Source organism: Colletotrichum aenigma (assembly GCF_013390185.1).
Source record: "Colletotrichum aenigma strain Cg56 chromosome Unknown KSG_Cg56_contig06, whole genome shotgun sequence".
Classification (NCBI taxonomy): Eukaryota; Fungi; Ascomycota; class Sordariomycetes; order Glomerellales; family Glomerellaceae; genus Colletotrichum; species Colletotrichum aenigma.
The window spans coordinates 2,285,184-2,309,589 of record NW_023500912.1 but is presented as its reverse complement, the minus strand read 5'-3'; the positions used below and the strand labels follow the sequence as shown (position 1 = coordinate 2,309,589).

At 54.5% G+C, this 24,406-nt stretch overlaps 6 protein-coding genes across 6 annotated transcripts; 3 read left to right on the top strand and 3 right to left on the bottom strand.

The window, feature by feature from the left end:
- Nucleotides 1-309: 309 nt before the first annotated feature.
- Nucleotides 310-7,898, bottom strand: FAB1 (1-phosphatidylinositol 3-phosphate 5-kinase FAB1; the record flags this gene model as incomplete). Its single annotated transcript, XM_037324906.1, has 3 exons — nt 310-409; nt 462-703; nt 750-7,898. The coding sequence occupies 3 exons, from the start codon at nt 7,896-7,898 to the stop codon at nt 310-312; spliced, it is 7,491 nt and encodes a 2,496-aa protein (XP_037176230.1).
- Nucleotides 7,899-9,339: 1,441 nt separating this feature from the next.
- On the top strand, nt 9,340-12,339 carry CGCA056_v009658 (uncharacterized protein; the record flags this gene model as incomplete). Its single annotated transcript, XM_037324905.1, has 1 exon — nt 9,340-12,339. One exon carries the CDS (start codon nt 9,340-9,342, stop codon nt 12,337-12,339), a length of 3,000 nt encoding a protein of 999 aa, XP_037176638.1.
- Nucleotides 12,340-13,011: 672 nt separating this feature from the next.
- On the bottom strand, nt 13,012-13,511 carry BOL1 (BolA-like protein 1; the record flags this gene model as incomplete). The annotated part of the gene is made up of 3 exons (XM_037324904.1): nt 13,012-13,237; nt 13,302-13,408; nt 13,470-13,511. 3 exons carry the CDS (start codon nt 13,509-13,511, stop codon nt 13,012-13,014), a joined length of 375 nt encoding a protein of 124 aa, XP_037177012.1.
- Nucleotides 13,512-16,916: 3,405 nt separating this feature from the next.
- On the top strand, nt 16,917-18,848 carry CGCA056_v009656 (Acyl-CoA synthetase family member 3; the record flags this gene model as incomplete). The annotated part of the gene is made up of 3 exons (XM_037324903.1): nt 16,917-17,145; nt 17,242-17,537; nt 17,604-18,848. The coding sequence occupies 3 exons, from the start codon at nt 16,917-16,919 to the stop codon at nt 18,846-18,848; spliced, it is 1,770 nt and encodes a 589-aa protein (XP_037177013.1).
- A 646-nt stretch (nt 18,849-19,494) lies between these two features.
- tif451 (Eukaryotic translation initiation factor 4E-1) lies at nt 19,495-20,390 on the bottom strand (the record flags this gene model as incomplete). The annotated part of the gene is made up of 3 exons (XM_037324902.1): nt 19,495-19,983; nt 20,046-20,117; nt 20,175-20,390. The coding sequence occupies 3 exons, from the start codon at nt 20,388-20,390 to the stop codon at nt 19,495-19,497; spliced, it is 777 nt and encodes a 258-aa protein (XP_037177009.1).
- Nucleotides 20,391-22,611: 2,221 nt separating this feature from the next.
- CGCA056_v009654 (uncharacterized protein) lies at nt 22,612-23,769 on the top strand (the record flags this gene model as incomplete). Its single annotated transcript, XM_037324901.1, has 3 exons — nt 22,612-23,041; nt 23,100-23,685; nt 23,739-23,769. 3 exons carry the CDS (start codon nt 22,612-22,614, stop codon nt 23,767-23,769), a joined length of 1,047 nt encoding a protein of 348 aa, XP_037177010.1.
- Nucleotides 23,770-24,406: the final 637 nt, after the last annotated feature.

Genomic DNA, 24,406 nt, shown 5'->3' with positions numbered 1-24,406 from the left:
TGCACGGCTTGTTCCACATCACGTCAATTCAAGAAATGCACCACCTCATGCCGAGACTATTCATGTAAAGATACCTTGGGGTCATTGATGTCATTACTGGGTATCTGAATTGCAAGGCCGTATATCATCAACGCCATGTCAGCTCCTCCCTTGCTACAGCACACCATCCCAAGCTAACATTGGACTCCATGTTCTCCTTATTGCTTTCCATGTTCAAGTAAACGCCTCCAATGCAGTAATCCGTTGCGACTTTTCGAATGACGGGACTCTTATAAAAGATCGTCGAAGACTGGGATCGAAGCAGCCAACTCACTCAAGCTTGACATCAGATTCAAAACGCGGCCTCATGGTGTTCGCCATCTGAGGCGCGCCAAATTGATGCCAGCAGTTTGGAGCCTGAAGAATGTATCTATGTGATACGTTAGTTTATATGATGGCAACAATAACTAGAAGAGACGTACCTAGCCATAGCCTCTCGGAAGCGAGACTTGTACTCCTTCGGACTGGTGACTGTCGGGCGATTTCTGCCACCACCCGCGAACCCGCGGTCCTTGATCCAACTTTCGAGTTTCTTGTCCCATGTATACGTACGAATGCAATCGATGATGCCGACGACTAGCTCTCTCTTAGCCTCGTCGACTGCAATCATCAACGAATAGTCCATAACGTTCTGGCGTGCAAGGAACAGAGTGTCATTCCAGACCTGGACTGTTAGCAGTGCTTTGCAACAAAAATGGGTTTGAACTTACCGATGCTCTTAGGAGTTTCTTGGAATGCTCTCGCGCAAACAAGGGGGACTCATATATGAATTCTACCATGTTTTCGTCCAAAAGGACTTCGTTCTGTTCGCCTGTAGACTGAATCTTTCGGTTTCGCATGGAGCCTTTCAGATCGAAAAGACGAGTTGGGCCGCGATCGTAAAACAGATTTTCCATGAGCAGCAGATCCAGCTTGATCTCGATACCTGTGACAGGGTTCTTGATAATGAGTTGAAAAAATCCCAGCATCTTTGCGATCACGGAGGGTAGATCGTGGAAGAGAGCCTCTGCCATGATGCCGAAGTAAGCTGGCGCGAATCTGAGGAAGGCGGATGTCTCAATGGGAGACAACCCCTTCAGCACGAGGCGATCGTCGAGAGTCTTGAGAAATACCGACTTGGTCTTGCCTCCCTTCGAGTCCCACTTCAGGCAACGAGAGAGGGATTCGACGATGCGATCCGCAACACCACACTTTCTACGCAATGCGTCGAACTGCTCCGCGTAGAAGATCTTGCAGAGCATTGTTGCGGACCCTTCCTTGAATTGGTATTTGAGATGGGTTCCCGTGGCCCTGAGTAGGCTCTTCTCCAACTCGCCCTCTTCCATGACGAACTCACCGCCAGTGTCCGACATGCCTGATGACTTGCCATCCATGTTAGAAGCCTCGTAGTCTCTCTGAATTGCAATACGTTCTTGTCGACGAATATCGGCCAATTTAGTGCGGTAGTCATCTGAGCTTAGAGCGAACGCAATGACAGAACTTGGTTCGTCCTCTCTTACAATGACATCGGAGTCTAGGAAAATATGATCGCTGGCGTTGACTGGATAATCAAGCTGAGGCCAGCCGCTTGCCGATCTTTCAGCCCAGAAATTCGTAAGCATCTTCATGAGACTGGTCTTCTGGTGTTTTGGCAGTTCGAGAGGGATTTCCGTGCTTGGCTCCAGGGAGTCGGCTAGTTCCTTGACATCGGGCAGCAAGTCGTCTAGAATTGACTGTTCAGTATCACTCTGCCCTTCGTCATCAGAACCACCGTGACTGGCCGTGACAGTTGCAGTATCGTCGGTTTCGCCACCCACGTGTTGCTCTTCCGACGGAGGGGCGACTTCTGGCGCAAGTTGTGCCTCTTCGGCCGGTGGCTCAGGTGTCGGCTCAGTGTGGACCGTGTTGGGTGCCGGAGTAACAGGTGCCGTCTTGGGCTCAAGAATCTTGATGTCGTTATTGTGATCAGTTGTCGAAGGCCCAGGCTCCTGGACAGCATTGTCGATGTTGTGGTAGACTTCGACAATGGCCTTAGTTGCAGACCGTGGCAATCCCGCACGAGGTTGAGTCCCCTTCGCCAGACGTTTGCGACGATCTTCGCGTTGCCTCTCCTTCTCGAATTCGCGGCTCAATTGTTCAAAGTGCCGGGCAATTCTAGACACCTGTGACGACACATGTGAATCCTTCTTCTTGGTAATCAGCCGAGGAATCGAAGAGGGACCAGCTTTCCTATGGCTTTTCATTCCCAATGTGAGGCGGTCGAACGGCTTCTTGTCTATCTTGAAAGACGATTCGGTTGCGGTATCGCTGACATCCTTCGGCACTATTGACTTCGCAAAGCTTGGTTGGGATCTTGGCAGTGTCGAGGCAGGTTGTGAAAGAGTTCTAAGCATCGGGTTCCTGCGGGCGACAACTCGCTCTGGGTTCGGTTTCGGCGGTGCCTCGACCGGCTCCCCCGTTGATGGCGTTCCGGCGCCCATGGCTTGTTGCTCACGACGAATCTGCTCAACCTTTTCAGACAGAGATATTCCAGTCGAAACAGTCGTGAGCGGGGGCCTGGATCCGGGAGAGGTCGGTTCTGCCGTGCTGGGAGATCCTGATATTTGTTCGTTCTCTTCGGTTATAGCGATAGAGAAGGGCGGTTTGACGGTGGGCGACCCAGGTGTGGCAAGGTCGAGAGGTTCTACCCGCTCCAGCACAACTTCTGCAGGTGTGCTAATCTTGCTGTCTTCGGACGTAGACTCCTCAGTGGCAATCTCTTTGTCCTTCTGCTCCATTTGCTCCCCTGCCTCTGGCACAGCAGCAGGAGCAGAAGTCGTGACTGAATCGATCTCGGGCTGCTTTTCTGCCAGCGACTCCTGTTCTTGCTCCTTCGTCTCCTCTGCTCCTTGCTCTTCGGCTTTTGCTGCATCTGTGTTTCCATCGCCACTGGGTTCACTCGCATCCGTAGGTTGTGTCGAAGCCTTCTCATCAACATCCGAGAACGTCTGTGAGGGGGGCTCTCCAGTATCAACGGTCGATGCCGTGCCGTCAGTTGAAGGCAGCGATTCTCGAGACTCGTTGTCCGTGAAAATCTTTTTGAGTTGAATCATTGTCAGCTGCCGCAAATCCTTGTCAGGAAGGAAATCGATCTCGAATTTGGAGAATGCAGCATCCCAGTCGCCAGCTTTTTCCAGCATCTCCCTGACGATTGCGTTGAAGGGAATAACCTCGTAGTACTTGGAGTTAACGTAGGTCTCCTGAAGTCGGCGGATCAAAGCTATCTGGTCCTCCTGTGCTTTCTTGGCCAGCCTGTCGACTTCTGCCTTACAAGCATCTGCTTTCTCAGGGAGAACACTGTCGATGCGAATGCTCTTGATCCGAAGTTTGACGGAGTTGACGAAGCGCACCCATCTTTCTTCGATTTTATTAAAAATCTCGTTCTTGAGCTTCAAGTCATTCTCGACCTTCCATGTGATCCGAGCTCTGGGTACAATGATCTCGAGGAGATCAATGGGATCGTGGTGAATTCTGATCCACGTATCACGGTGCTGAAAGTAGCGGATGTGATCTCGATGATGGTCGTGGGCACAGCCCGTCTGATCGTGAAGTCGCAGCCCCCTACTCCAAAAGAGAAGCTCAAGATACTTTCCGAAGGAATATTTCCAGGTGCTGTCTGACATGGCCATTTCTGGAGAGTCCTTTTTGCAAATCTTGCAGTAGCTCCACATGGATATACCGTCTACTAAACGGCGCTGTTTGGGAGCCGCTGGCTCAACGAAGATGGTGACACGTGACTCATCATGCACGTATGTACGGTGATGTTCAGTCATCTTCCGGTCACAGCCATTTGCTGTACATATTGAATCCTTGTTGAGACAGAGATCTTCAATGTACTGGCCCAAAGTGCAGTCAGGGTCCATGCTTCCGCTGTCATCGACATGCTCGTCGTAGAATCCGATCGCGATCAACCCAGGTTCCGAGCATGGGATCTTGGTCTCTGTGCATATTTCCGAGTACAGCACAACAATGTTCTGATGCGAGTAAGGATCGAAGAGATCCAGGTTGCCCTGAATATAGTTCTCCCACTGTCTTGTCTGAGTCTGATAGTTGTAAAGCGCCTTGTCATACTCAGCGTCGTGGACGGCGTGGAGTACTTCCATGATCTGCCGCGGGGCCTGCTGTCCAATCGCATGGACCATCTCGGGCTTGATCAGTTGGAACTTTTGCGACTTGGACTTTTCGGCATCTGTCTGTTCCTCTATAACGTCCTGATCTCTCAATCGTTTCAGGTAAACCAGACGTCGTTCTTGCTCGCGAGCTTTCATGAGCAGATAAGGCTGTGCAAATTTAACAAATGGTGAAGCAGAAAGAATCTTCGTCTCATATCTGGCAACCATGTCGCTGTAGTACGTTGGCATCGGCACGTCTTCGGGCACTTGAGATTCGGGGGACGTAGGCGGGACGTGAGATGCGTGCAAGGACACAAGAGGGGGCCTCTCTTCCACGGATGGCTCCTCAGTCTGTTCGGTTGACACGGTGCCTTCGGCGGTGACCATTGAAGTACCGTTGCTGGTCTGAGAAGGCAGCTCGGGGGTCGACGTACTGACAACTGCAGCGTCCTGCTTGGCGCTCTCAACGGACGCGCTTAGAGATCGCGGAGCATCCTCCGGAGGTTGACGAAGGGATGATGCCAATGAAGATGCTTCATCGATCTCAGCGGGCAGCTGGATATACTCATCTCGCATCAAGCATGTTTCCAGCTTCAAGTTGTAGACGACGTAGACCATGAACTCCGTGATCTTCTTCATCTTTGACAAGACTTCAGTAGAGTCCCCACGGAGGGCGATGGTGCAGCCAAGCTTCTCGGAGCAGCCCGACAAAAATATGTATGTTTTCTTCTTGCCCGGATAGCTCTTGTTGACGTAGGTTTTGACCTCGAAGCCGCCAGACCTTCCAACCTGGACCTGCAAGGCGAGCATGTCGAGCGAAGAAATAATGTCTGTTTCCGCACACCGTGATACGGCTTCAATCACTGACGGTTTCACGTTGTACGCAACCGCGATATTAGCCTCAGAAAGATACTGTAAAGCAACGCCAGAAACAGACTTTTCGCAGAGCAGTAGCTGAGGGCGCAGATTGATGATGCGATTGACGACGATTCGCAAGAACTCCTTTTCTTGTTCGATGACTGGCTGGAGGCTCATGAAATGCTGTTGGTGCCTCTGGTATTCGATAGGGAACGATACGATGACAATACGTGGGTTGATGATGCGGCGAGGCATGCTCTTCAGGGCGAGGTTCTTGGTGAAGATGACGCCGGAGACGTAGCTGGTGTCGCCTGGCTTGCCCCCCGGAATCTTCTTGAGTTTGACGTAATGACGGATGTCCATATCGTCGCCAGCCCTAATGTCGGGCGTAACGTCATCCGTACATTGAAGCAAGATCGGAACTAGAGCCCTTTCCCAAGCGGGTACGTTGGGAATTCCTGAATCTTCGAGCAACTGATGTAGGAGTTTCTTCACATGGAGCATGCTCGACGGGTTCAGCTCCACCTGCGGCTGCTTGTCGTCTTGCATGGAGTCGCTCCTGGTCAGCTTAGTAGCTTCTATGGCGGGATTCTCGATAGTGAAGACATTTTCGTTAGATGCCGAGGGTCCTTTGAATATTCCAGATTTCGGACGTGGAGACCGCATTTGATGGCTCACATTGCTGAGATTGCGTCTCCTTGCTGGCCGACCATGGCCAATGAGGCTACCGGAGCCGGCGTTGTCATCCATTCCTCGACTCGTGAAACTCAAGCCACTGACACTTTTTTCTCCTCGGCCGAGCCTGTGTCTCCTGCCCGCGCTCAAGAATGGCCCAAAACTGGACTTTTCGTGATCGTAACTTGACGGCTGCAGATCAGCACTTGACATTGTAGCAAATATGCTCATTTGCTCGTCACCACTGGACTCGTCTGACATGTAGGCAGCCAATTCTGGGTCGATGATATTGTCATCGTGAAATGCCGGGTACTTTGGTTTCTTTGTCATTTCATCGGTAATGCCTTTGCGGAAGGGAGCGCTGTTAACATCTGGCGCTGGCATTGGTTTAAAGCGTGCCAGGAAGTTATTATGATGTTTTGAATGATGGCGCTTGTGACCTGACGACTGCGGACGGTTCGCGGAGGTCAGAGATCTGAGTGAGCGAGACGAGCTCGGACGACTTAGTTGCGGCGCATCAATTTCAAGAATGGCAGAGTTCCTGTTCGAGTCGTTGATTCGTCTGGTGGCAGGAATGGCCATCATTGGGGTCTGAACAGATCTGGCGTCATTCAAGCCCTCCATCTTGTCCGCAAAACTGGGCTCTTCAACCTCAGCTTCGGCCTGCGTGACCTTGGGGGTCGCCTTGGTTTGTCGGAAAATAGCCGGCAGAAATGAGTCATCACCAGAGTCTTCAGAGCCGCTTCCTTCGTAAAGCCGCTGGTTGATGACTTTCAGACATGTTTTGCATACTCGCAGAGTGCCAGTCATTCCAAACTTTGAGGCTGGAATGATGGAAGTGCACTTGGAGTCGAAGATGCAGCCACAAGTTCTGCAATGGTGTTTCCGCCTGAATGCCGAGAACGGCTGGCCACAGATGAAGCACTCTTTGCACGTTTCGTCCGCCATCCAGAACTCCTTGCTCAGCACTTGTCGCCGCATACGATCGAGCCTGGCGTTGACTTGCTCTGGCGCGCCCTCATTAGTCGTTGTCCCAGGAATTCGGAGTACCCCAGTCCTTCCATGCTTCGGTTGAGAGTCGTGAGCGAAAGAGTCATGATACACTGAATCGTGTGCCGAGGTGCTGATTGGGCTTGGCTCCGCGGTGACATGCTCCATAGACGATGATCTTGAAGGCGCATACCCAGGCGATCTTGAGCGGCTGATTCGATCAATAACCGCCGGTCGCTTAGGCGCGATAAGCATTGATGCAGCCGAAGACACTGGTGATCGAGGATCCGTCGTTTGCAACTTAGGTAGCGGCGGAGCGTTGGCCTTGATAGGGCTCAGAGGCTTTTCAGCAGGTCCATCAACGCCTACCAGCCGGGAGCTTGCATGGCTTCGATCTATGGCGGCGGTGGGCTTGGGCTCGAGAACGTCAAACTTATGGGAGCTGTCGGAGCCTATGACTAGTGGCCGAGGATCAGGCTTGCTGATGCTGCGCCTGCCAGATGACCGACTAGGACCGTCTTCTGCGAGTGGCAGGCTTCTTGTCGCCGTGGCGGGCGCGACCTCCGGGTTGATAGCCGTGACTGCTGACGCTTTGGCAACACTAGGCATACTTTGTCGGCTCGAGGTGCTTGACTTGGATGCTGTCATGGCAGATATGGAGGTGGCCTTGGAGGACTGAGGGGGCTGAGACTGGCTATCCGACATGGCGGTATTTACTCCCGAAGAGGTGGTCGCCGTCATGGGCCCGTCATTGGAGTTGAAAGAAGAGCTCGTAACAGCACTCTCGACGCGAGCAAGGGAGGCTGCCGGAGTCTTGGTCGAGGTGACCGTGCTAGTGCTACGCTTCGACGCCGCGTCGAAACTGTCGGCATCATCCGTATCCTGTGTCCTTGCTCCAACGGCACCGACGGCCTCTTTCAGGCGACTATACAGACCACTGAGCCCGTTCTGAACCAGCTCGCCAGTCAGCGCCTTGGTTTCCGTCGTGGGGAGGGAGGCGGGAGGCGGAGCGAAATCGTTGAAGGTTGTCAGAGAGTCGGACTGGCTCGCTGACGTATGTATCCGGTTGAGAGTATGGGCCAGCTGGTCTTTATCGGCCTGCGAGGCGGTAGATATTGAGTTGATGGAGTCATGGCGGCTCCTAAAGCCCGGGGGCGTCGAGAGGACCGCGGGAGAGTTCGCTTTCGGGGTGGTGTTGCTGGCCATCTTGCGCAGAGGCAGAGATAGAACAGCTAGGCTATGAAGGATTCGTGGGGGTCGCTACGACATCGGAGGCAGTGTATGCGTAGCCGGACCTCAGAGTGACATAACGGCGGAGAGAAAATGCGGTGTCGTGAGAAGCTTCCACCGCCAGTCCTTCTCCTCGTCGTCTAGTCCTGCCCGGGTCGTACAGTGTGTGTTCGCAATGCGCCGGATGAAAGAGACGCGTTCGGCGGCGGGGGCCCGTTGAAGAAGGCTCTCGTGTTCGTGGTATTTATGCGAAGGCAAGTATCGGATCGTCTCGACAGGGTCGGTGGTCTCGGGCGAGATCAAGGGTCCAAGGAGGGGCGCAGGTGACGAGGAGGAGAAACGACGTGGTGAAGGTGTAGGTCAGGCTCTAGGTAGTTGTGTAGGTAGGGCGATGAAGGAGAAAAGGGTGTGGTGTGTCGTCTGAGGTAGGTATGTATGCCTAGCACGCTTAGGTAGTCTGCAGTGGGAGCTAATGTCTTCAAGTCGGCACCGGGTTCTTTTTAGAGACGGACCATCCGTGAGCCAGCAAGCACTATCCCGTCAAGGTCTAGGCCCGGGTGGCCCAGCGGCTGCCAAGTTGGTGGAATCGTCAAACGGGGATGACGAAGCTGGTGGTGGTGGTGGTGGTGCAGTGGGCAGTTGGCAGTCGGTAAGTCCAAGATACAACGTCTGCGTTGTACAGCCGGGCTTACCAAGAGTGATGCCTTGAAATGGTTGGCTTTGGAAATGTTTTGGGGGCATTCGTAGGACGGATCAAGAGCCGTTGCAGCGGTAGTAGCAGTGCATGTGGATGTACCCGGTACCCGTTCCGACACTTGCCCAGCGGCCACTGCGACCCACCTATACAAGGAACGTACTCTGCCTCTGCCTCTGGAATTGCGCACCTTTGATCCAGATGCCGTGGTGTCTTCCCTCAGAAACCAGAGCTCGGACCAAGTGCTACCTAATCAGTGCTGCCCCACGTCCCCAAGTCGGGCGGGCTGTCAGCCAGGACCCCGCAGTGCCAGGCATGTCGCTATGTGACCTCAGGTAGGCGCACGCTGGAGGGGACTTTAAGGGTTGACACCAAAAAACGCGTTTCCGGCGCGTCACCTCCAGCAAGCTTCCCACCCGCCCAGCTCTTCAACAAGTCCCGTCGTCCACGGGGTAACGACTTGGAGTGACACCTCTCTGGACCACCTCAGGTTGAGGCTTGGATTGGTGACTTTTACTTCTGACCAGACCCATCCGTTTCCAGCTCAGGTCCCCGAAGTCAACAAGTTTCCCATTTGTTGACCTTCCTCTCGATCATTTCCAACACCCTTACCAGCATCAACCCAGGCACTTGCGCCAAAGTGAGGCGATCTACACTTGCAGCACAGATGCCAATCGGCACAGTTTTTTCCTCCCACCAACATAGATCACATCCATTGTCACAATGACTGGTCTGGGAGGCAGTCCGGGCTCTTCCGCGACTCAGTCCTTCAAAGCACTTTTGAGTGAAGGTAACACCATCAGCCGGAACCTTGCAAAGGTGCCCAAGGACCAGCAAAAGCTCCTTGACAGACCTGACTCCTGGTTCACATCTCACAAAGACACCAATGGACCACCTAACCTCCCTGCCGGGGTCCTTGAAAGCCTCAGAGAATTCCACGCAGCCCGTACCCTTCCACCCCCGGCACAGAAGCCAAGAGCACCTGTCTCGAGTGTGCCTTCCCCGACGGGAAACGCAAGACCAGCTGTTGTTCACAACTTCTCTGACCATGGGCAGTCTTCTTCATCTTCTTCCTCTCCTCCAGGAACCCCGGTCTCCTGGCCTTCATCTCCAGAACGCCCTCGACATTCGGCCAACCAACCTGCATCTCCGACCCTTTCCATCAAGTCCCAAATCGGAATCGAAAGTCAGCTTCCTGCCACAGCAGCAACGGCAAACCTCCCAAGCAGTCCTCCCCAGTTTTCATCACCAAGCATACCTGCCCCCAAACGCTTCGATCCACCGGCCAACTTTCCTCAGCCAACTTTGAAGCGCCGCCGTGTTGAGGAATTCCCATCCAGCAGCGGCGGGTTCGAAGACGAACTGGAGACAGCCATTCCGAACGCACTTTTCCAAGCAACGCCGCCCATCAATCGAATCGCAGCCCACCTTTTGACGAGGTCTGAAGCTGCCACCAGCCCCCCGTGCGGACAAGGAAGCATGGTTCCATCAAGTTATAATGACGGGCGAATGACTTTCAAATCATCGACTCCTAAGGAGAGGCGAAACATGAAACTTATCACCTTCGATTCCTCCCCTGGGGCATCCACTGCTGATCGCCCGCTCGAAGCAACGCCAGATGAGTTGCCTACGATTCCTCTTTCTCAGCCCCGAGAGAATCGTGTACCGGTATCATCAGGCCCCTGCATCGCCTCGACATACGCGGCCGACTCCCACCAGTCCGCTCAAGCGCCCCAAGTTGTTCACGATACCCCGGGTGCTCCCAGAACCCTCGCCCGCGCTCCAGGAGCTGAGAATTTCTTGGCTTCACAAGCAGAACCTTCGGGTTCGAAGTCAGGCACAGGTCTCCCGGAGGCCACAATTACAGATGAGCAGAGGGCAACAATTGCAGAGGAACGGGATCCCATGATCATAGAAGATGCTGAAGAGGAGACTATTGGCATGAAAAAGCCAGTGCTACGCGTGAGTATGGACGATCCCGTACGTTGGAAGAAGGCAGATGACAAACGGGAACTCATCCAGTGGTTGAATGATAATTGGGCGGAGTCCGACTGGCTTCCGCCGCTTTTGCAGGAGTATCGATCCACTCTTTCCTTCAGCAGTCTCAAGACCTTGCAGAATATTACCAAGCTAGCCATTGATGGAGGAGTTGATCTTTTGAGTCTATGGGCTGAACCCGACGGCTGTCTTTACCGCACAATCTCGAGGCAAACCAATGGAAAGCTCTCCTTTCCTGAAGATCTGAATCACGAAGCTCTTGAGCCTTTGGCGAAGGCTTCACGACTGGCAAGAGAGAGAAGAGCTGCGCAAACCGCCAACCCCACTGCGCTACAACGCCAACCAAGTGGCGAGCCTTTTGCAGTCGCAGCTCCCGTCAGAGATGAAGCGGCTGTGGAGAACGCAGAAAACGACTCAGCGAAATCAGGCAACATGTTGCTTCCATTGCATGCTCCTAGAGAGGAAACCTTGGAATGCTTCTCGCAGCAACCCGCAAAGGCTTTCCAGAACGCATACCCGTCTTTCACAGGGAGTGTTGCCGATTTTGTCAGGGCGTGCATTGTGGTCAAGGGACTTCAGCGCAAGCATCAGCTTCCCAAATGGCTGTACGATGACTTCATCCGGGCATTCGTGGACGATTACACTTCATATATGGATGAAGTAGATAAGTCGTCCTCTATTGCAAAGCCAATGTCAGCCATAAGATGGTACGTGGCCAATGTTGACCGGCCCGTCTATCAGAAGGAAGTGGTAACGGCCGAGAATCTGGATCGAATCTTCGAAATCTACTCCGAAGAGGTCGGAGAAGCCAAGAAATGGCTCTTGGATGGAGTTTCGTCTTCGCCAATCGTTCTTGAAACGCCGCAGAGGCCGGCCGCGAATGTCTCGATGGCGAGAAAGCACGCTTCACCGACGTTGCCAGTAGCCAGTATGCGGAAGGATGACACGAAGCAACCGCCCAGCGCCTCTGGCACTACGGTCCCCCGCTCGCCTGCTGAAGGTTTGCGTTCGCCTAGGGAGGTGCAAGCTGCATCAGAGGTCGCTCAGGCTCCCATAATTGGAGAGCAGACCAGCGATGAAGCCTCTCTACCCGAACCGAAACTGGACCCCGGCCCACAAGACAAAGGCAAACAACGAATGGCAGCCGAGGAACCTCCGCGTCGTGTCTCTCCAATCACACCAACGCTGCGACGTCAAAAGTCACCTACTTCAAATAATGATGATCTGGTTTTCGTTTCGAGCCACCCGCGATCTCGCCCTACATCAGTCCAAGCGGCCGGTCCAGAGAGGATTATCAAGCATGAGAGCCCAAAGGTCCATCGTACTTCCCCTCTTGATCGGTCTACTCCACAGAAGGTCCCCGCCATCGACCAAGCGAATGGGACCTTGTCAGAGAGACGGCGGACTGGAACCGTTGCAGAGACGCCACCGCCAGCACCGAAGAACGCGGCCGCCTTTCCTGGAAACAAAGTGACATCGGGAGCGGGGAAGACTGCCGTGCGTCGAACTCTACCCGCTTCATTCGATTTCGGCCCTCCTTCGCGTCCTGCGGTTAGCAGCCCGGCACGGAGTACCCTCTCCGCTTCTACCCAAGACGCACGAGTCAAGAAGCCGAAGAAAACGGAGAAGGAAAAACAGGAGGCGTACAGAAGAAAGATCGCGAAGCTTTTCAAGCAGGGACGTCTTCCTGGATCCACTCCTGCGCCTAAAGGCGGGGATGCTTAAGCTGTCTGCGGAGGGTGTTCCAGGAACACGCAGCTTGTCTGATGCCCGACGATTCACATGACGGTGACGTTAGGTGTGATTTGGTTCTGTCCATGTTACTTGGGAGGAAGTTGTTTGGTGCTTCACGCGGGATGAGAAAGAGGAAAATGTCTTCAGTGTTACACATGTATGATACCCCAAGCTTGTGATATTTGTAGAGTTGTATTAGACTATAATGGTACGGACTCAGTTATGGTACTCTGAAAGCAAAAGTCAACTCTGAATTGCTCAGGCAATCAATCTGTCTAGACTGGATCTAGTGGTGCTTTTCGCGCAACCGGCTCTCTGAAGAGTCTTGAAGGTATCTAAATGCCCCTTGTAGAAAACATTTGCCAAAGTCGATAATCCCGTTACAAATTGGCGTTCGTCGTATCCGATTCGTTCGTAAAAAAGTTGTGTGATTTCGTCGCAGCAAGCAAGCATGACTCCGTTTTACAGTTTACACCAAAAAAATGCCCGGTGGTGTGAAATTTTTTCCCATTGGTTTTGCCCATTCATTCGTCTTCTCCCAACTGGTGTGGTCGTTCGTTTCTCTCATATCGATATTTGGTATTCGTTTTTGTTCGTCGCCGTGGTTTGGTTTAAAATAAAAAAGTCATCTCATCTTCGTCGTCGTTGTTTTTCCCTCTTTGTTCAAGTAGAGTCGTCGGACGACTGGGTCTCAGCCTCGGCCTGCTTGGCGGCGGCCTTGGCCGCCTTTGCCTCTCTCTGCTTCTCCTCCTCTTCGGGCGTCAGGGTCTTGAGCTGGAGGGCGTGGATGCCGCCCTCGCGGGACATCTCCTCGCGGAGGAGGGCGTAGATCATGCGGTGGCGGGCGGATTGCATCTTGGTGCCGAAAGCGTCGGAAACGATGACCAGTCTGTGAGGCCATTGGTGTAAGTAAAAGGAAGCCCATCGCTACAACCCTGGCGGGGGATGCTCACCTGAAGTGTGTCTCCTTGGAGGTTTGGCCTTGCATGGCCTTGTGGTGGCTGTGAAGGTGGGAATCGTTGTAAATTTCGAGGGTGGAGGGAGAGAGAGCGGCGGTGACCTTTTGTAGCATGTCAGCAAACAATTTCGTCTCGTCGACTTGGAGGGGGAAACATTCGTACCTTGGCGCGAATTGTGTCCTCGATGGGAGTGGTGGACGACATGTTTGGCGGTCTGGCGTTAGCCGAGAAACCGAGGGCGTATCTGCGCAACATTGGTATCGGTGTTTGAGTGTAGGTCTTTGGTATGTGTTGTGTTGTTGGTGTTGTAGTGAATCCTCCGGTCAAACTCCCAATCCTGCCGACGAAGGGGCGGAATGTGTTCATGGGGAATAAGAAGAGAGGGGAAAGGAGAAAAGAAGGAGAGAAGAGGGAGGGACTTGAAGTAGTATGAAGGCGTGTGTCGCAAAAAGGAGGTGAGCAAGGTGTCCTGGCGTACCTTGGAGAGAGCGTGTGGTGAAAGAGTGGATGGAGACACGGCGGCGGAGGTCAAGGTCACGGCAAGCAAGCAAGCAAGCAATCGAGCAGGCAAGCAGGGCCAGGAACAGACAAGACAAGGACAGGGAATAAGCAAAGTTGCGCGCGTGTACTGGATAGGGATTTGCTAGCCCAACAGCTGTTTTCGGTTTAGGTACGGAGGGCGCGGTGTGGACTGGTACGGGTACGGGGAGCAAGCGGCGACAGAGAGGATGGACGTGGAGTGTGTAGCGTAGACCGAATGTGCGGTAAGGCTTCAGGTACGGTTGCAAGGTTGTTGTTGTGTGCGTGCGTGTGCGTGTATGGGAGGAGAAAAAAATTAGAGAGGTGCGGCAGCAGATTTTCGTCAAACACCCCGGGACGGGGGGTGAGGGGTCCAGAAGAAGTTTCGGTGTGTCGGTGAGAAAAGAGCGGCATGCGGGATGGCCTTGGCAGGCAACATGGCACCGGGATGCCGGCCAATCAGCGGGTCGGGAAGCGTGCCTCTGTCCTTCCGGTTGGTAACCGGCGGACCCCACTCCCAGGGAACTCACCTCCAGTCTTTCCAGAGCCCAGGGAAGACAAGGGAGCGGCGGCCGGGGAGGAGAGTCGGGTGGGAGTGGGAGGGCACGGGGGGCGTTTGTTTTACAGAAAACTTCACCTCAGACTCTCTCCATCATCCATCCACACTGATGAGCGTTGCGTTTCCAGGTTCTCTACGGCTTCGCTGGCCGGGCCCACGGGTTGGGTTGGGCTGTTCTTTGCAACCAGGTCCATGGTGCCAAATGTGCCCATCGCCCCTCCAAGCGGTGCCCTTCCATGGTTCACCTTCTTTTTTGTTTTCTTTTTTTCCGCCCCCTTCTCCCCGTGTTCCCGCCGCTTGGCTGACACCTTTGGGTTCAGCTTCTTGCCTACCAGAGTACACACCCCGGGCCTGGCGCCAGGCCTTCCTCGTGTGAGTGTGAGGTGAGGTGGTTAGCTTTGCTTTTGCGTCGGATTCTGGTTCGCTGTTATGCCCACCGCCCTTCTTCTTTGCTTCTTTCCACGGACCATCTGCCCCCCTGTCAAAACCCGTGGTGTGTCCTCCCCATGCCGGTCCCGTCACATCCCAATGGACGGTAAAGGGATGATGAGGAGTCACATTTACGATTTTAGTGCGCAGGGTGGGCCGGGCTGGAAGAAGGCTAGAAAGCCATTGGAAGACGTTGGACAGAAACGAACCGGGGGTCCAACGCGGTGACCATCTCGAACATTTGTTGACCGTCCACAGCATGGGCTGCATACCGCCCGCGCGGAGTGGGAGAGGCTAGTGTCCTCTGGGAGAGAGCTCAGAGGAGTCACTCACTTGCTGGCGGCAGAGGACGCACGTAGAGAAACGCTCACCGCGTGTTTCCCAACCCCCGTCACCGTCACCGCGCATCCCTTCCTCTGACATCTGCGAGCACGAGGCCTTGCGGGCACCACAGCACAGCTCCGCTTTAGCGCAAGGCACCATTGGCACCTGATCACAAAAAAAGGCGTGTCCAGATATCTGCTTTTCCCTTCCCATCCCCCAAGCACCCAAAGCAAGGCCCAAACGCCCCTGTCGGCCGTCCCAGACTTTCTATCTGTTGTTGATTCACAATGTCGCCAATGCATGAGGGCGGAGAACAACTGAGCTTCTAAATAGGACGACGTGGGCCTTGCATGGAACTCCAAGAGTCCAGGAGTGAAAGTGCGGTGGTGACGTGTGATTGCGGCGCCGTTTTGCAGCGGCAGAAGCAGAAGAAGCGCAGCAAGCAGGATGTAGCAAGCATCAAGCATGAGAAAGCAGCAGCAACGGCCTCACATGAGCAGAGCGAGCCGAAGAACCGACGGTGAGGAAGGTGAGTCGACAGGAGAGATGGGCAGCATCGAGATGTACGGATACGTAGCCGACATGCGCACAGAGGCACACGTCTTGTCTTGTCCTTCATCTTCTTCTCAACTTCACCCCCATTTCTGTCCGTCTCATCCCTCTTGAGCTACAGAATGGAACCCTATGGGACGCTACGCGATGGAGGGACGGATAGGCACCTCATCCCAAAGGTCCGCCGCCTCAAACTGTCCCCACTAACGTTTCTCAACGCTCGGCGTGCTGCGGTGATGTAGTAGTGTTGATGATTTCCATGGATGTGACAATGTGACGATGGTGTTTGCTGCCCGCCGTCCTGGTGTAGAGACTGGACTGGAACATCTGATGATCCCATCTTCATTCATACCCTGCCCGCGTCCCACGACATTGGATGAACTTGGAATGGTGGACATCTCCACCCGCCTCACCTCACCTCACCACGGTCCTTCACCAACATGGAAGTCACAGCAGCCGCCATCACGGCCTCCGTGGACCACAACCTGCGCCGGACACCACACTGTACCCGCGGCGCACGCACACCCCCGACTCCCACTGTCCTTCAGAGAACCGTTCCACCGCATCACAGAACCACACCACCTCAAAGTGCTCCAAGCTTCCCGACGCCCCGCTAAGCAAGCCACAGTTTTCCGTCCGGTCTTCGGCAGATCCAGCCGGCGGTCCTGCAGGGAGAAGTCCGATCCGGGACCTGACAGTGCCGCCGCAGACCACCCACCACTTACCACTGCTACCAGTACCAGCACAGCAAGGGCCGAGCAAATGGAGAGAAAAAAAAAAAAAAAAAAAAAAAAAAAAAAAAAAGATCCGACGGCATACACCACGACGCTGCAGACTGCACTGCACTGCACTGCACTCTCACCTACCTAACCCGACTCCCGAGAGCAACACTACCTTGCCTTGCCTACCACATCGACGGGGTCCGTCCCCCCAATATCCACTCCGGCCTCCGATCCCTTAATCATAACGCAATTGATAACGGACGCATATCAATCTTGATCCCCCTCCCCTTTCCCCCACCCATGTTGGCCTCCGGTTTGCGGAATGTAGCACGACGGCCCGGTTGCTGCTGCTGCTGCTCCCAAGCATCGCCAACAACACCGTTCTCAGCCGCCGCCGCCGTCATCGCCGCCGGAGTACCGTCCGCAACCTACAACAACCTTCCCCCGCGTCTCAAAACATCCCGATTCTTCGCTGCCGCTGCGCGCGCCTCGCAATCCCTCAGAATGGCTTCCACGACATCCCTCCCGAGGCTGCCCCTCTTCGACGCCATCTCCCGCCACGACCCCGAGTCCACCGCCGTCATCCACTCCCTGTCCGGGCGCCGCTTCAAGTACGGCGAGCTGCTCGGCGATGTGCGCCGCGCGCGGAACCAGCTGCTCGAGTCGTCTGGCAAGCCGGACCTTAACGGCGAGCGCATCGCGTTCCTGGTGGAGAACAGCTACGACTATGTAGGTAAGCCAAGAGATCGCAATAACTGCCAAACCCTCCTTTCACATAGGCCATTGAAATACGAACATTGCTCCTGACACTCTATGCGCTTCTCCGCAGTAACCCTTCTCGCCGCCTTCGCAGCCCGATCCATCGCCGTCCCCCTCTCCCCGGCCTTCCCCGCGGCCGAGCTCCAATACATCCTCAACCAGAGCGAAGCCTCGCTCCTGGTGTCCTCGGCCAAGTTCGCCGCCAAGGCGAAGGAAGTCCTCGCGACAGAGCTCGTCTCGAAGCCCGCGCAGCTCGAACTCAAGAAACACCAGGGTGGTGCCCCGCACGAGCAGGTTGAGCTGGACAGCCCCGACGCCGGCGGTGCGGGCATGATGCTCTACACCTCGGGAACTACGAACAGACCGGTACGCAGGAAGAGCCATTGGGTTTCAATTTCGGATATTAAACAGCAAGCTAACATCCCCACCTAGAAAGGCGTCTTGCTCCCTCAGTCCGTCCTGACGGCGCAGTCCAAATCCCTCATCGAGGCGTGGAACTACACCCCGGCAGACCACCTCCTGCACGTCTTGCCCCTACACCACATCCACGGCACCGTCAACGCCGTCCTCACGCCCCTCCTCGCCGGCTCCACGATCGAGTTCATGTTCCCCTTCAACGCCGATGCCGTCTGGAAGCGCCTCGCCGCGCCCTTCATAACCTCAAACGGCACAAACGGGACCAATGGCACCAATGGCACAAACGGCGTCAACGGAACCCACGCACCACCCCCCAAGGAGAAGATCACCTTCTTCACCGTCGTGCCAACAGTCTACTCCCGCCTCCTCGCCACCCACAAGGCCCTCCCCCTCGACCCCGAAGAGCCCACCCGCGAGGCCGTCTCCCCGAAACACATGCGCCTCGCCATCTCTGGCTCCGCCGCCCTGCCGACCCCGATCAAGGAGGCCTGGAAGACCCTCAGCAAGGGCAACGTCCTCCTCGAGCGCTACGGCATGACCGAGGTCGGCATGGCCCTCAGCTGCGGCCTCGACTTCGCCGACCGCGTCGACGGCAGCGTCGGCTGGCCCCTGCCCGGCGTCGAGGCCCGCCTCGTCGACATGGATACCGGCGCCGTCATCCCCTCGGGCGAGGACGTCGACCCCGCCACCGGCCGCGAGCGCTCCGGCGAGATCCAGCTCCGCGGTCCCACAATCTTCAGAGAGTACTGGCGCAACCCCGAGGCCACCGCCAAGGAGTTCGTCGAGGGCGGGGACGGCCGCGGCAAATGGTTCAAGACAGGCGATGTGGCCGTGCGCCGCCGCGTCGACGGCGCCGGGCTCAACGCTGCGCAGGCCTCGTGGGCCAAGGGCGACATGTACTTCATCCAGGGCCGCAAGAGCGCCGACATCATCAAGACGGGCGGTGAAAAGGTCAGCGCCCTCGAGGTCGAGCGCGAGCTGCTGTCCCTCCCCGAGGTGGCCGAGGCCGCTGTCGTCGCCGTCCCCTCGGGCAAGTGGGGCAGCAAGGTCGGCGCCGTCGTCATCCTCAACAAGGACGTCGTGCCGCATTGGTCGCCCATGGCCATGCGCAGGGCCCTCCGAGATCGGCTTGTCAACTACAAGATCCCGCAGGTCCTCAAGGTCGTCGACCACATCCCGCGAAACGCCATGGGCAAAATTAACAAGAAGCAACTGGTCCAGGCCGTGTTTGAAGACCAGTTTAGCGGTGATGAAATGTAATAATATTTGCTGTGCACATATATCCGTAGACAGGTACACACTTGTTCGAGTAGGGGAACCATAGATTTGAGATAGAGAAAAGAAGACATGCCACCCTCCCACGATCGTCCGAACAAGCTGGGACGAATTGTTCCAACGGGGCTCATATTGAATGGTCCGGTGATTCTGCCGACCTCGTCATCGATTATGTTCCCTCTCAGCTAGTACAACTTGCATGCTGTCACTCAAGGTGAAAGGAAGTAGGACGTCCGACGCAATGTCCGCAAGTCTAAGCGCCTCACAAAGGGGACATGGCGACTGGCCTAAAACCTAGGTATCTATTCCGATTCGCGTCCGCCTATGTACTATCGATCGTGGCCGTCTAGAAGTAAAGCCATTTTTGTTTTCTCAGCAACGCCTTCATCGGGGCTCCCAAGACTATCATAAGAAAACCTTTTCCGTCCCTGAAATGCGTTATCATTGATGCATAGCAACGCCCGATACCTGGTGTTCCCCACCAGCATCAGACACAAAAGGTTGGCTTAAGAAATGCGAGGAGTGATATCATGTAGACGCATTTGGCCTCTTCTCGAAGGAGGAGGAAGCCAACAAGTCCGGTAAAATGCAGGGTTAAGTCGTGTGTCGTGTTGATCGAATTCGTGTCCGTCTAGACAGTGTGCTTGGCCTTGGCACGGCTGCTTCCGCTGTGTGCGCTGTCCGTGTGGCCGGAGAACTCAACGCTCTCACCGGGGGGCAGGTTCAGAATCTCCTTGAAACGGCGGCCGATGTTCAGGAGGATCTCACGGCCCTTATCCTGGGAACGTCCCTTACCGCCAGCCACATCTCCGTCACCACGGCCGGGAATGCTCTTGCCAATAGTACGAGTCCAGACACCGATACGGAAGAAAGCCTTGCGCACGTTGACAACGACACCCATGACTTCGCCGTCGTCCTCGCCCTCCAGAGTCTCGCCAATGGCAGCCAGCATCACGTGCAGCCAGAGGTCATCGATAGGAACAGCACGCTTCTCCTTGAACTGGTAAGACCACTTGCCACCGTGCTTGTTCTGAGCGTCCTCCCACTCAGGGCGGACACCAGCCTTGAAAAGGTGGTAGTCGGACTTGAGGGCCAGCTCGGAGACGGGAGCGATGTTGTTCTGTCATTACGTTGTCAGTGGGGGGCGGGGTCGTGAGGGATAGGGAAGCAGATTGCACGTACATAGACACCCCAGAATTCTTCCACTGAGTTAAAGGTGATAACTTCCTTCAGGAGGTCATTCCAGTTGTCACCCTATTTCCAAAGTTAGGCGGTGAAACTTGTCGACATTTGCAACGAGAAGGTACGAACCTTGCCACTGGGGGGCTTGGTGAACCAGAGAGTCCATTTGTTCTGAAGTGGGTGCTTAACGTTGAAGTTGTCCTTGTCGTGGAAGACAGTGATGTCCTTGTCGGTATCGTTCTCCTTGGTCTCGGTGCTCTTCTCGGCGCCCTCGGGGGAGATGGGGATGGTCGAGAGGTCGACCTGCTGGTCGGGGTTTGTGGGCGTTTGCACGGAGGTCGCCATTGTGAAGATGTGTTGATGTTTTTGAGGTTGTGACAGCTGGGTATCACTCGGACGGGCGAGTATGTGTGCGAAGATGTCGACGGAGGTTGACGACGCGAGAGGAGAGGGGCGAGGTCGACGAGGGTATTTCGACTCGAGGAGGAAAGTGGGAGGGTTCCGCTCGTGAGGACGGTTTGCTCGCTGTTGGGAAGGTACCGTGGGGGTTCACAGTTAACTACTTCCAAGTATGCGGGGGTTCCGACGTTGCGCCAGGCACGTCAGCGGATATCGGCAGGCTCGGTGAGTGATTAAGGTGAGAAACGGAAGGTGACGTTCTCGTGGACGAGGAAGTTGCGATGAGGTTTTGCGAAGGATTGCGCTCAGCAGTCACGGTTCGAGCAGTGTGGTGCTTTCAGTCGCAAAAAAATGCCCAAGCGGGCGGGCCAACCGAATGGAAGAATAAAAAGTGGGGTTTAGACCTCTGACGGGAAGTCGGGTGTGGTACCTATTCGGACAGAGCACTCGCTCTTGAGCCTGTTAGCCTGCCCTGCCTGCCGTACGTCGGAGTGAAGCAGTTTCCCACGGCCAGGCAAGGTGCCCAGGTACCTCACCTACCTACCTAGGTACATACCCAGGTCCCGCCCACCTCACCGTAGCCCACAGCTCGCCAAAGGCTTCGCTCATTCCGTCAGACTCACCACTACACCGCGGGGCCTTCATGGACCTCCTCACCCGTCACCACTCACCACACGACACAGTTTCTTAGCGGGCAAGGTTGTCATCCGACAGGCGAGGCCATTGGAGCAATATGCATCCACTGGGCTGCTTAAACTTCCGTAAACCTGGTCTTGACTGGGACCAGACCTTGGGCCGTCTTCCAGGCCATCACGTCTGTCAGGGCGGTGCTGCCCAGGAGAGACTTGGAATTCAAAGTTTGATGCCATCCAATCCATCTCTCTTTGTCTGGCTTAAGCCCTGCAGTGCTCAACGCTCGCCTCTCTTTGGCCAACGCCTGCCACCAATGCAAAATTATCATTACTCAGGTTGTACAGAAAATATACAATCAGCATTCAGAGAGGGAGCACAGCCAGGTATCATGTCTTGTTGATTTGTTTGCCAGCTACATGGCCCTTGCAACCTTCACAACGGCGACTTTGCCAGAACCGACTCATTTTCAGCCCCTTCTCTTGCCCCTTCCTACGCTCAAGGACGCACCCCTGTTTCGAGATTTATTTTTCGTCTTCGGGGTGCGAGCGTCGTCTTTCTTGGCTTCGGGCTGCACCGAACTTTTCCAGAAGCTTTTCCCTGGCTCCAAAGTAACCTAGGTGATCCATCCATGCACTTTGCTCGACCTGAGTCAATCCGCACTTTCAGCTTTTGCTTGCAATTCACCTTGACTTCACTTGGTTATTCCTCATGTTTAGCCTGGCCAGAGACTTTCTCCTGCTACCTCCCGCACATAATCGTCTATTGCGTGGAGAAGCCGACGGAGACAACGGCTGAAACACGAAGGGTACTCCCGTCGAAACAACCCTCAGGGGATTTGCCCCAGGTCAACATCGGCTCATGTTGCCATCTCGGGCAAGGACGTAGTTCGTCGAATGATATTGAGAGGCCACCCTTACTGCCCTGAAAATAATAAATCAGGGCAAATTTTTTTTTTTCTTCTTCCGCTTCCGTTCGTGTTCTGTGGCTGATGAATGCAGGGCGGCGAGAAACATGGCCGTCTTTGTTGATGATATTTCTTTGGCCATTTTTCGGCGGCTTCTGATACTTGACCAAGAGATCATCGTGCTTCCCATCTCAACGCGGTCGATATAGCGAGGAGGATTGTGTTCAAGCAGGGCACAAAGATTACATCTGCCTTTTGTGCATTCAAAGAGGGCTGACTGTTCAAGAAAGAACATTGCTTTCAGGAGTGATGAAGCCCGTCATTAAGGAGATCGAGAACAATGAATAGGACTGAGTTGCTGGATTTATTGCCTATCCTTCTTAAGTTCGTGCTCGCGCCCAAAGCGAATATGCAAATCAGTATCACAACCAACATCTACACTCAAGTCTAACAGCCCGTCATTTTTGCCGTCAGAATATTCAAGAACTAGCGTCAGAACTCACTAGGTGCCCTCGTGCCATGTCTTCCTCGTACTCACAAGGAAGTAAGAATGCTTCAAAACCACCAAGGAACAATAGCGGCCAGCATATACCGCCCCTGGTTCCTTTGCCTCGGAGGCAGGATTTAAATATGGACGACCTGCGCGGTTTTGAGCCCGGACGCCTCGACCTCCAATGGATCACTCCATCTCAGAGACTAGACGACCAATTCTTCACGGAACACTATGCTTCTGTTGCCTCCAATATCAAGCATCTGGTCAAAAATCTCTTCAGGTGCGGAGATCTTCCTCCAGATGGTTCCGTCTGGGCTGCAACCCGCAAACATCATGGCGAAAAGTTCCATCTTGAGCGTATCGTCGGCATGGTCGCCCGGCCAGACCCAATGGACCCAACTCCGTGGGAGGACCTCATGACAAGCAAGGCTAAACGGTTCTGCGTGATGCGGGCAGTCATCATGCTAGTCCTTGAAGAGCAGGTGTTCTCGGAGCTTCTTTTCGGGGCGACCAAGAAACAGTCCGAGCAGCTTCATGCCCAGGACTCTGACTATTGTCACGATGGAGGTGAGCCAAGTTTGCGCACTATTGAACTGAACAGAATCGCTGATGAAGTCATCTGTAGGCATCCGACGCTCAAGGCTCAGATCAACACTTGTGGAGATGATGCTCGGCCACTCTCACGGCATGCCGCAATGTTTTTGGCCGAGTGTTGACAAGGTAGCCATGAGGCTGTTAACGCTCATCTTCCCGGTACTGACCTGGGTCAGACGAACATGGCCACCAGACCAGGACATGCCCGACATCAAAACGATCTACCAGGAGATACACAACTGTCTGGCGTATGCCTGTTGGTTCGCAGTGCACAAGCAGCGCGCTTCTTCCGTGCTCGAATTCACATGGCTTCACCCGGGCGACCAATACTGTCCTGACCAGATCGAACTGTGTCCAGCAGGGCTCCAACGCGCTCTTGCGGCCTCCGCAGACGCCTCCTCGGCCTTGGGATCAAATACTCAAAACGCATCGCCAGCTAGGATTGCGAGGGTAATGATATGCGTTGTCCCTCGTCTGGACATTATCAAGTCAGTCGAGTGCGACGGAGAGGCGGTTGGCCATACCATCACTACGCTTGCGGACACTCGCGTGGTCTACTATCTCGGGCTGATGGATCCGGACGCCGACGACGAGGTATTCAAATGGTCTCTGATGGAGTACTCCATGACTCTGCAACCGAAGACATCCCTTGCTAAACGTCTTCGCGCAGGCCCTCTTGCTTTCCGGCGTTTCCTCAATGAGTTAGTGATGCGCATTCTAGCAGCTTTATGGCTTTTGGGGATACTATTTGTGATTCATAAATTCGTTGCACGGGTTTGGCAGAAATACGACTTGATTACTTCTCAACAATTGACTGCTCTATGGCGGCAGTTTGGGATATCAGAAAAGAAAACAACAACAGCAACGATTTGATTTTTACGGTTTGTCAGATTGATGGCGTTTCGGTTGCTTGCTCGGAGCTAGCTGGGTTAGACTTCATTCATTCATTTGTTCCCATGCATCGAACATGCCACCGTTCCAAATCGTTCGCATTGCCTACCGTAGCACATTTACTAAGGTACATCTCAACTGTGATAGACAGCAATGGGATACACGTTACTCAACGCTCTAAAAGATTTTACACTCCGGCATTACCATTAGCTCTTATTGGAATAAGTTCTGCAGTATTGACCCCTGCTGTTTCAAGTGAGACGTAAAAACAAAACCACCTGAACTGCTTGAAGCCATCCATTATCTACATCTGTACAACTCCGGCGAGCTTTAGAGGGGAAGCAAAAGCAAAAGCAAAAGTTGCGCCGAGGGGGAATCGAACCCCCGGCTCCCCGACGCTGCCGGATGGCAACAGAGAATTTTACCACTAAACCATCGGCGCTGATG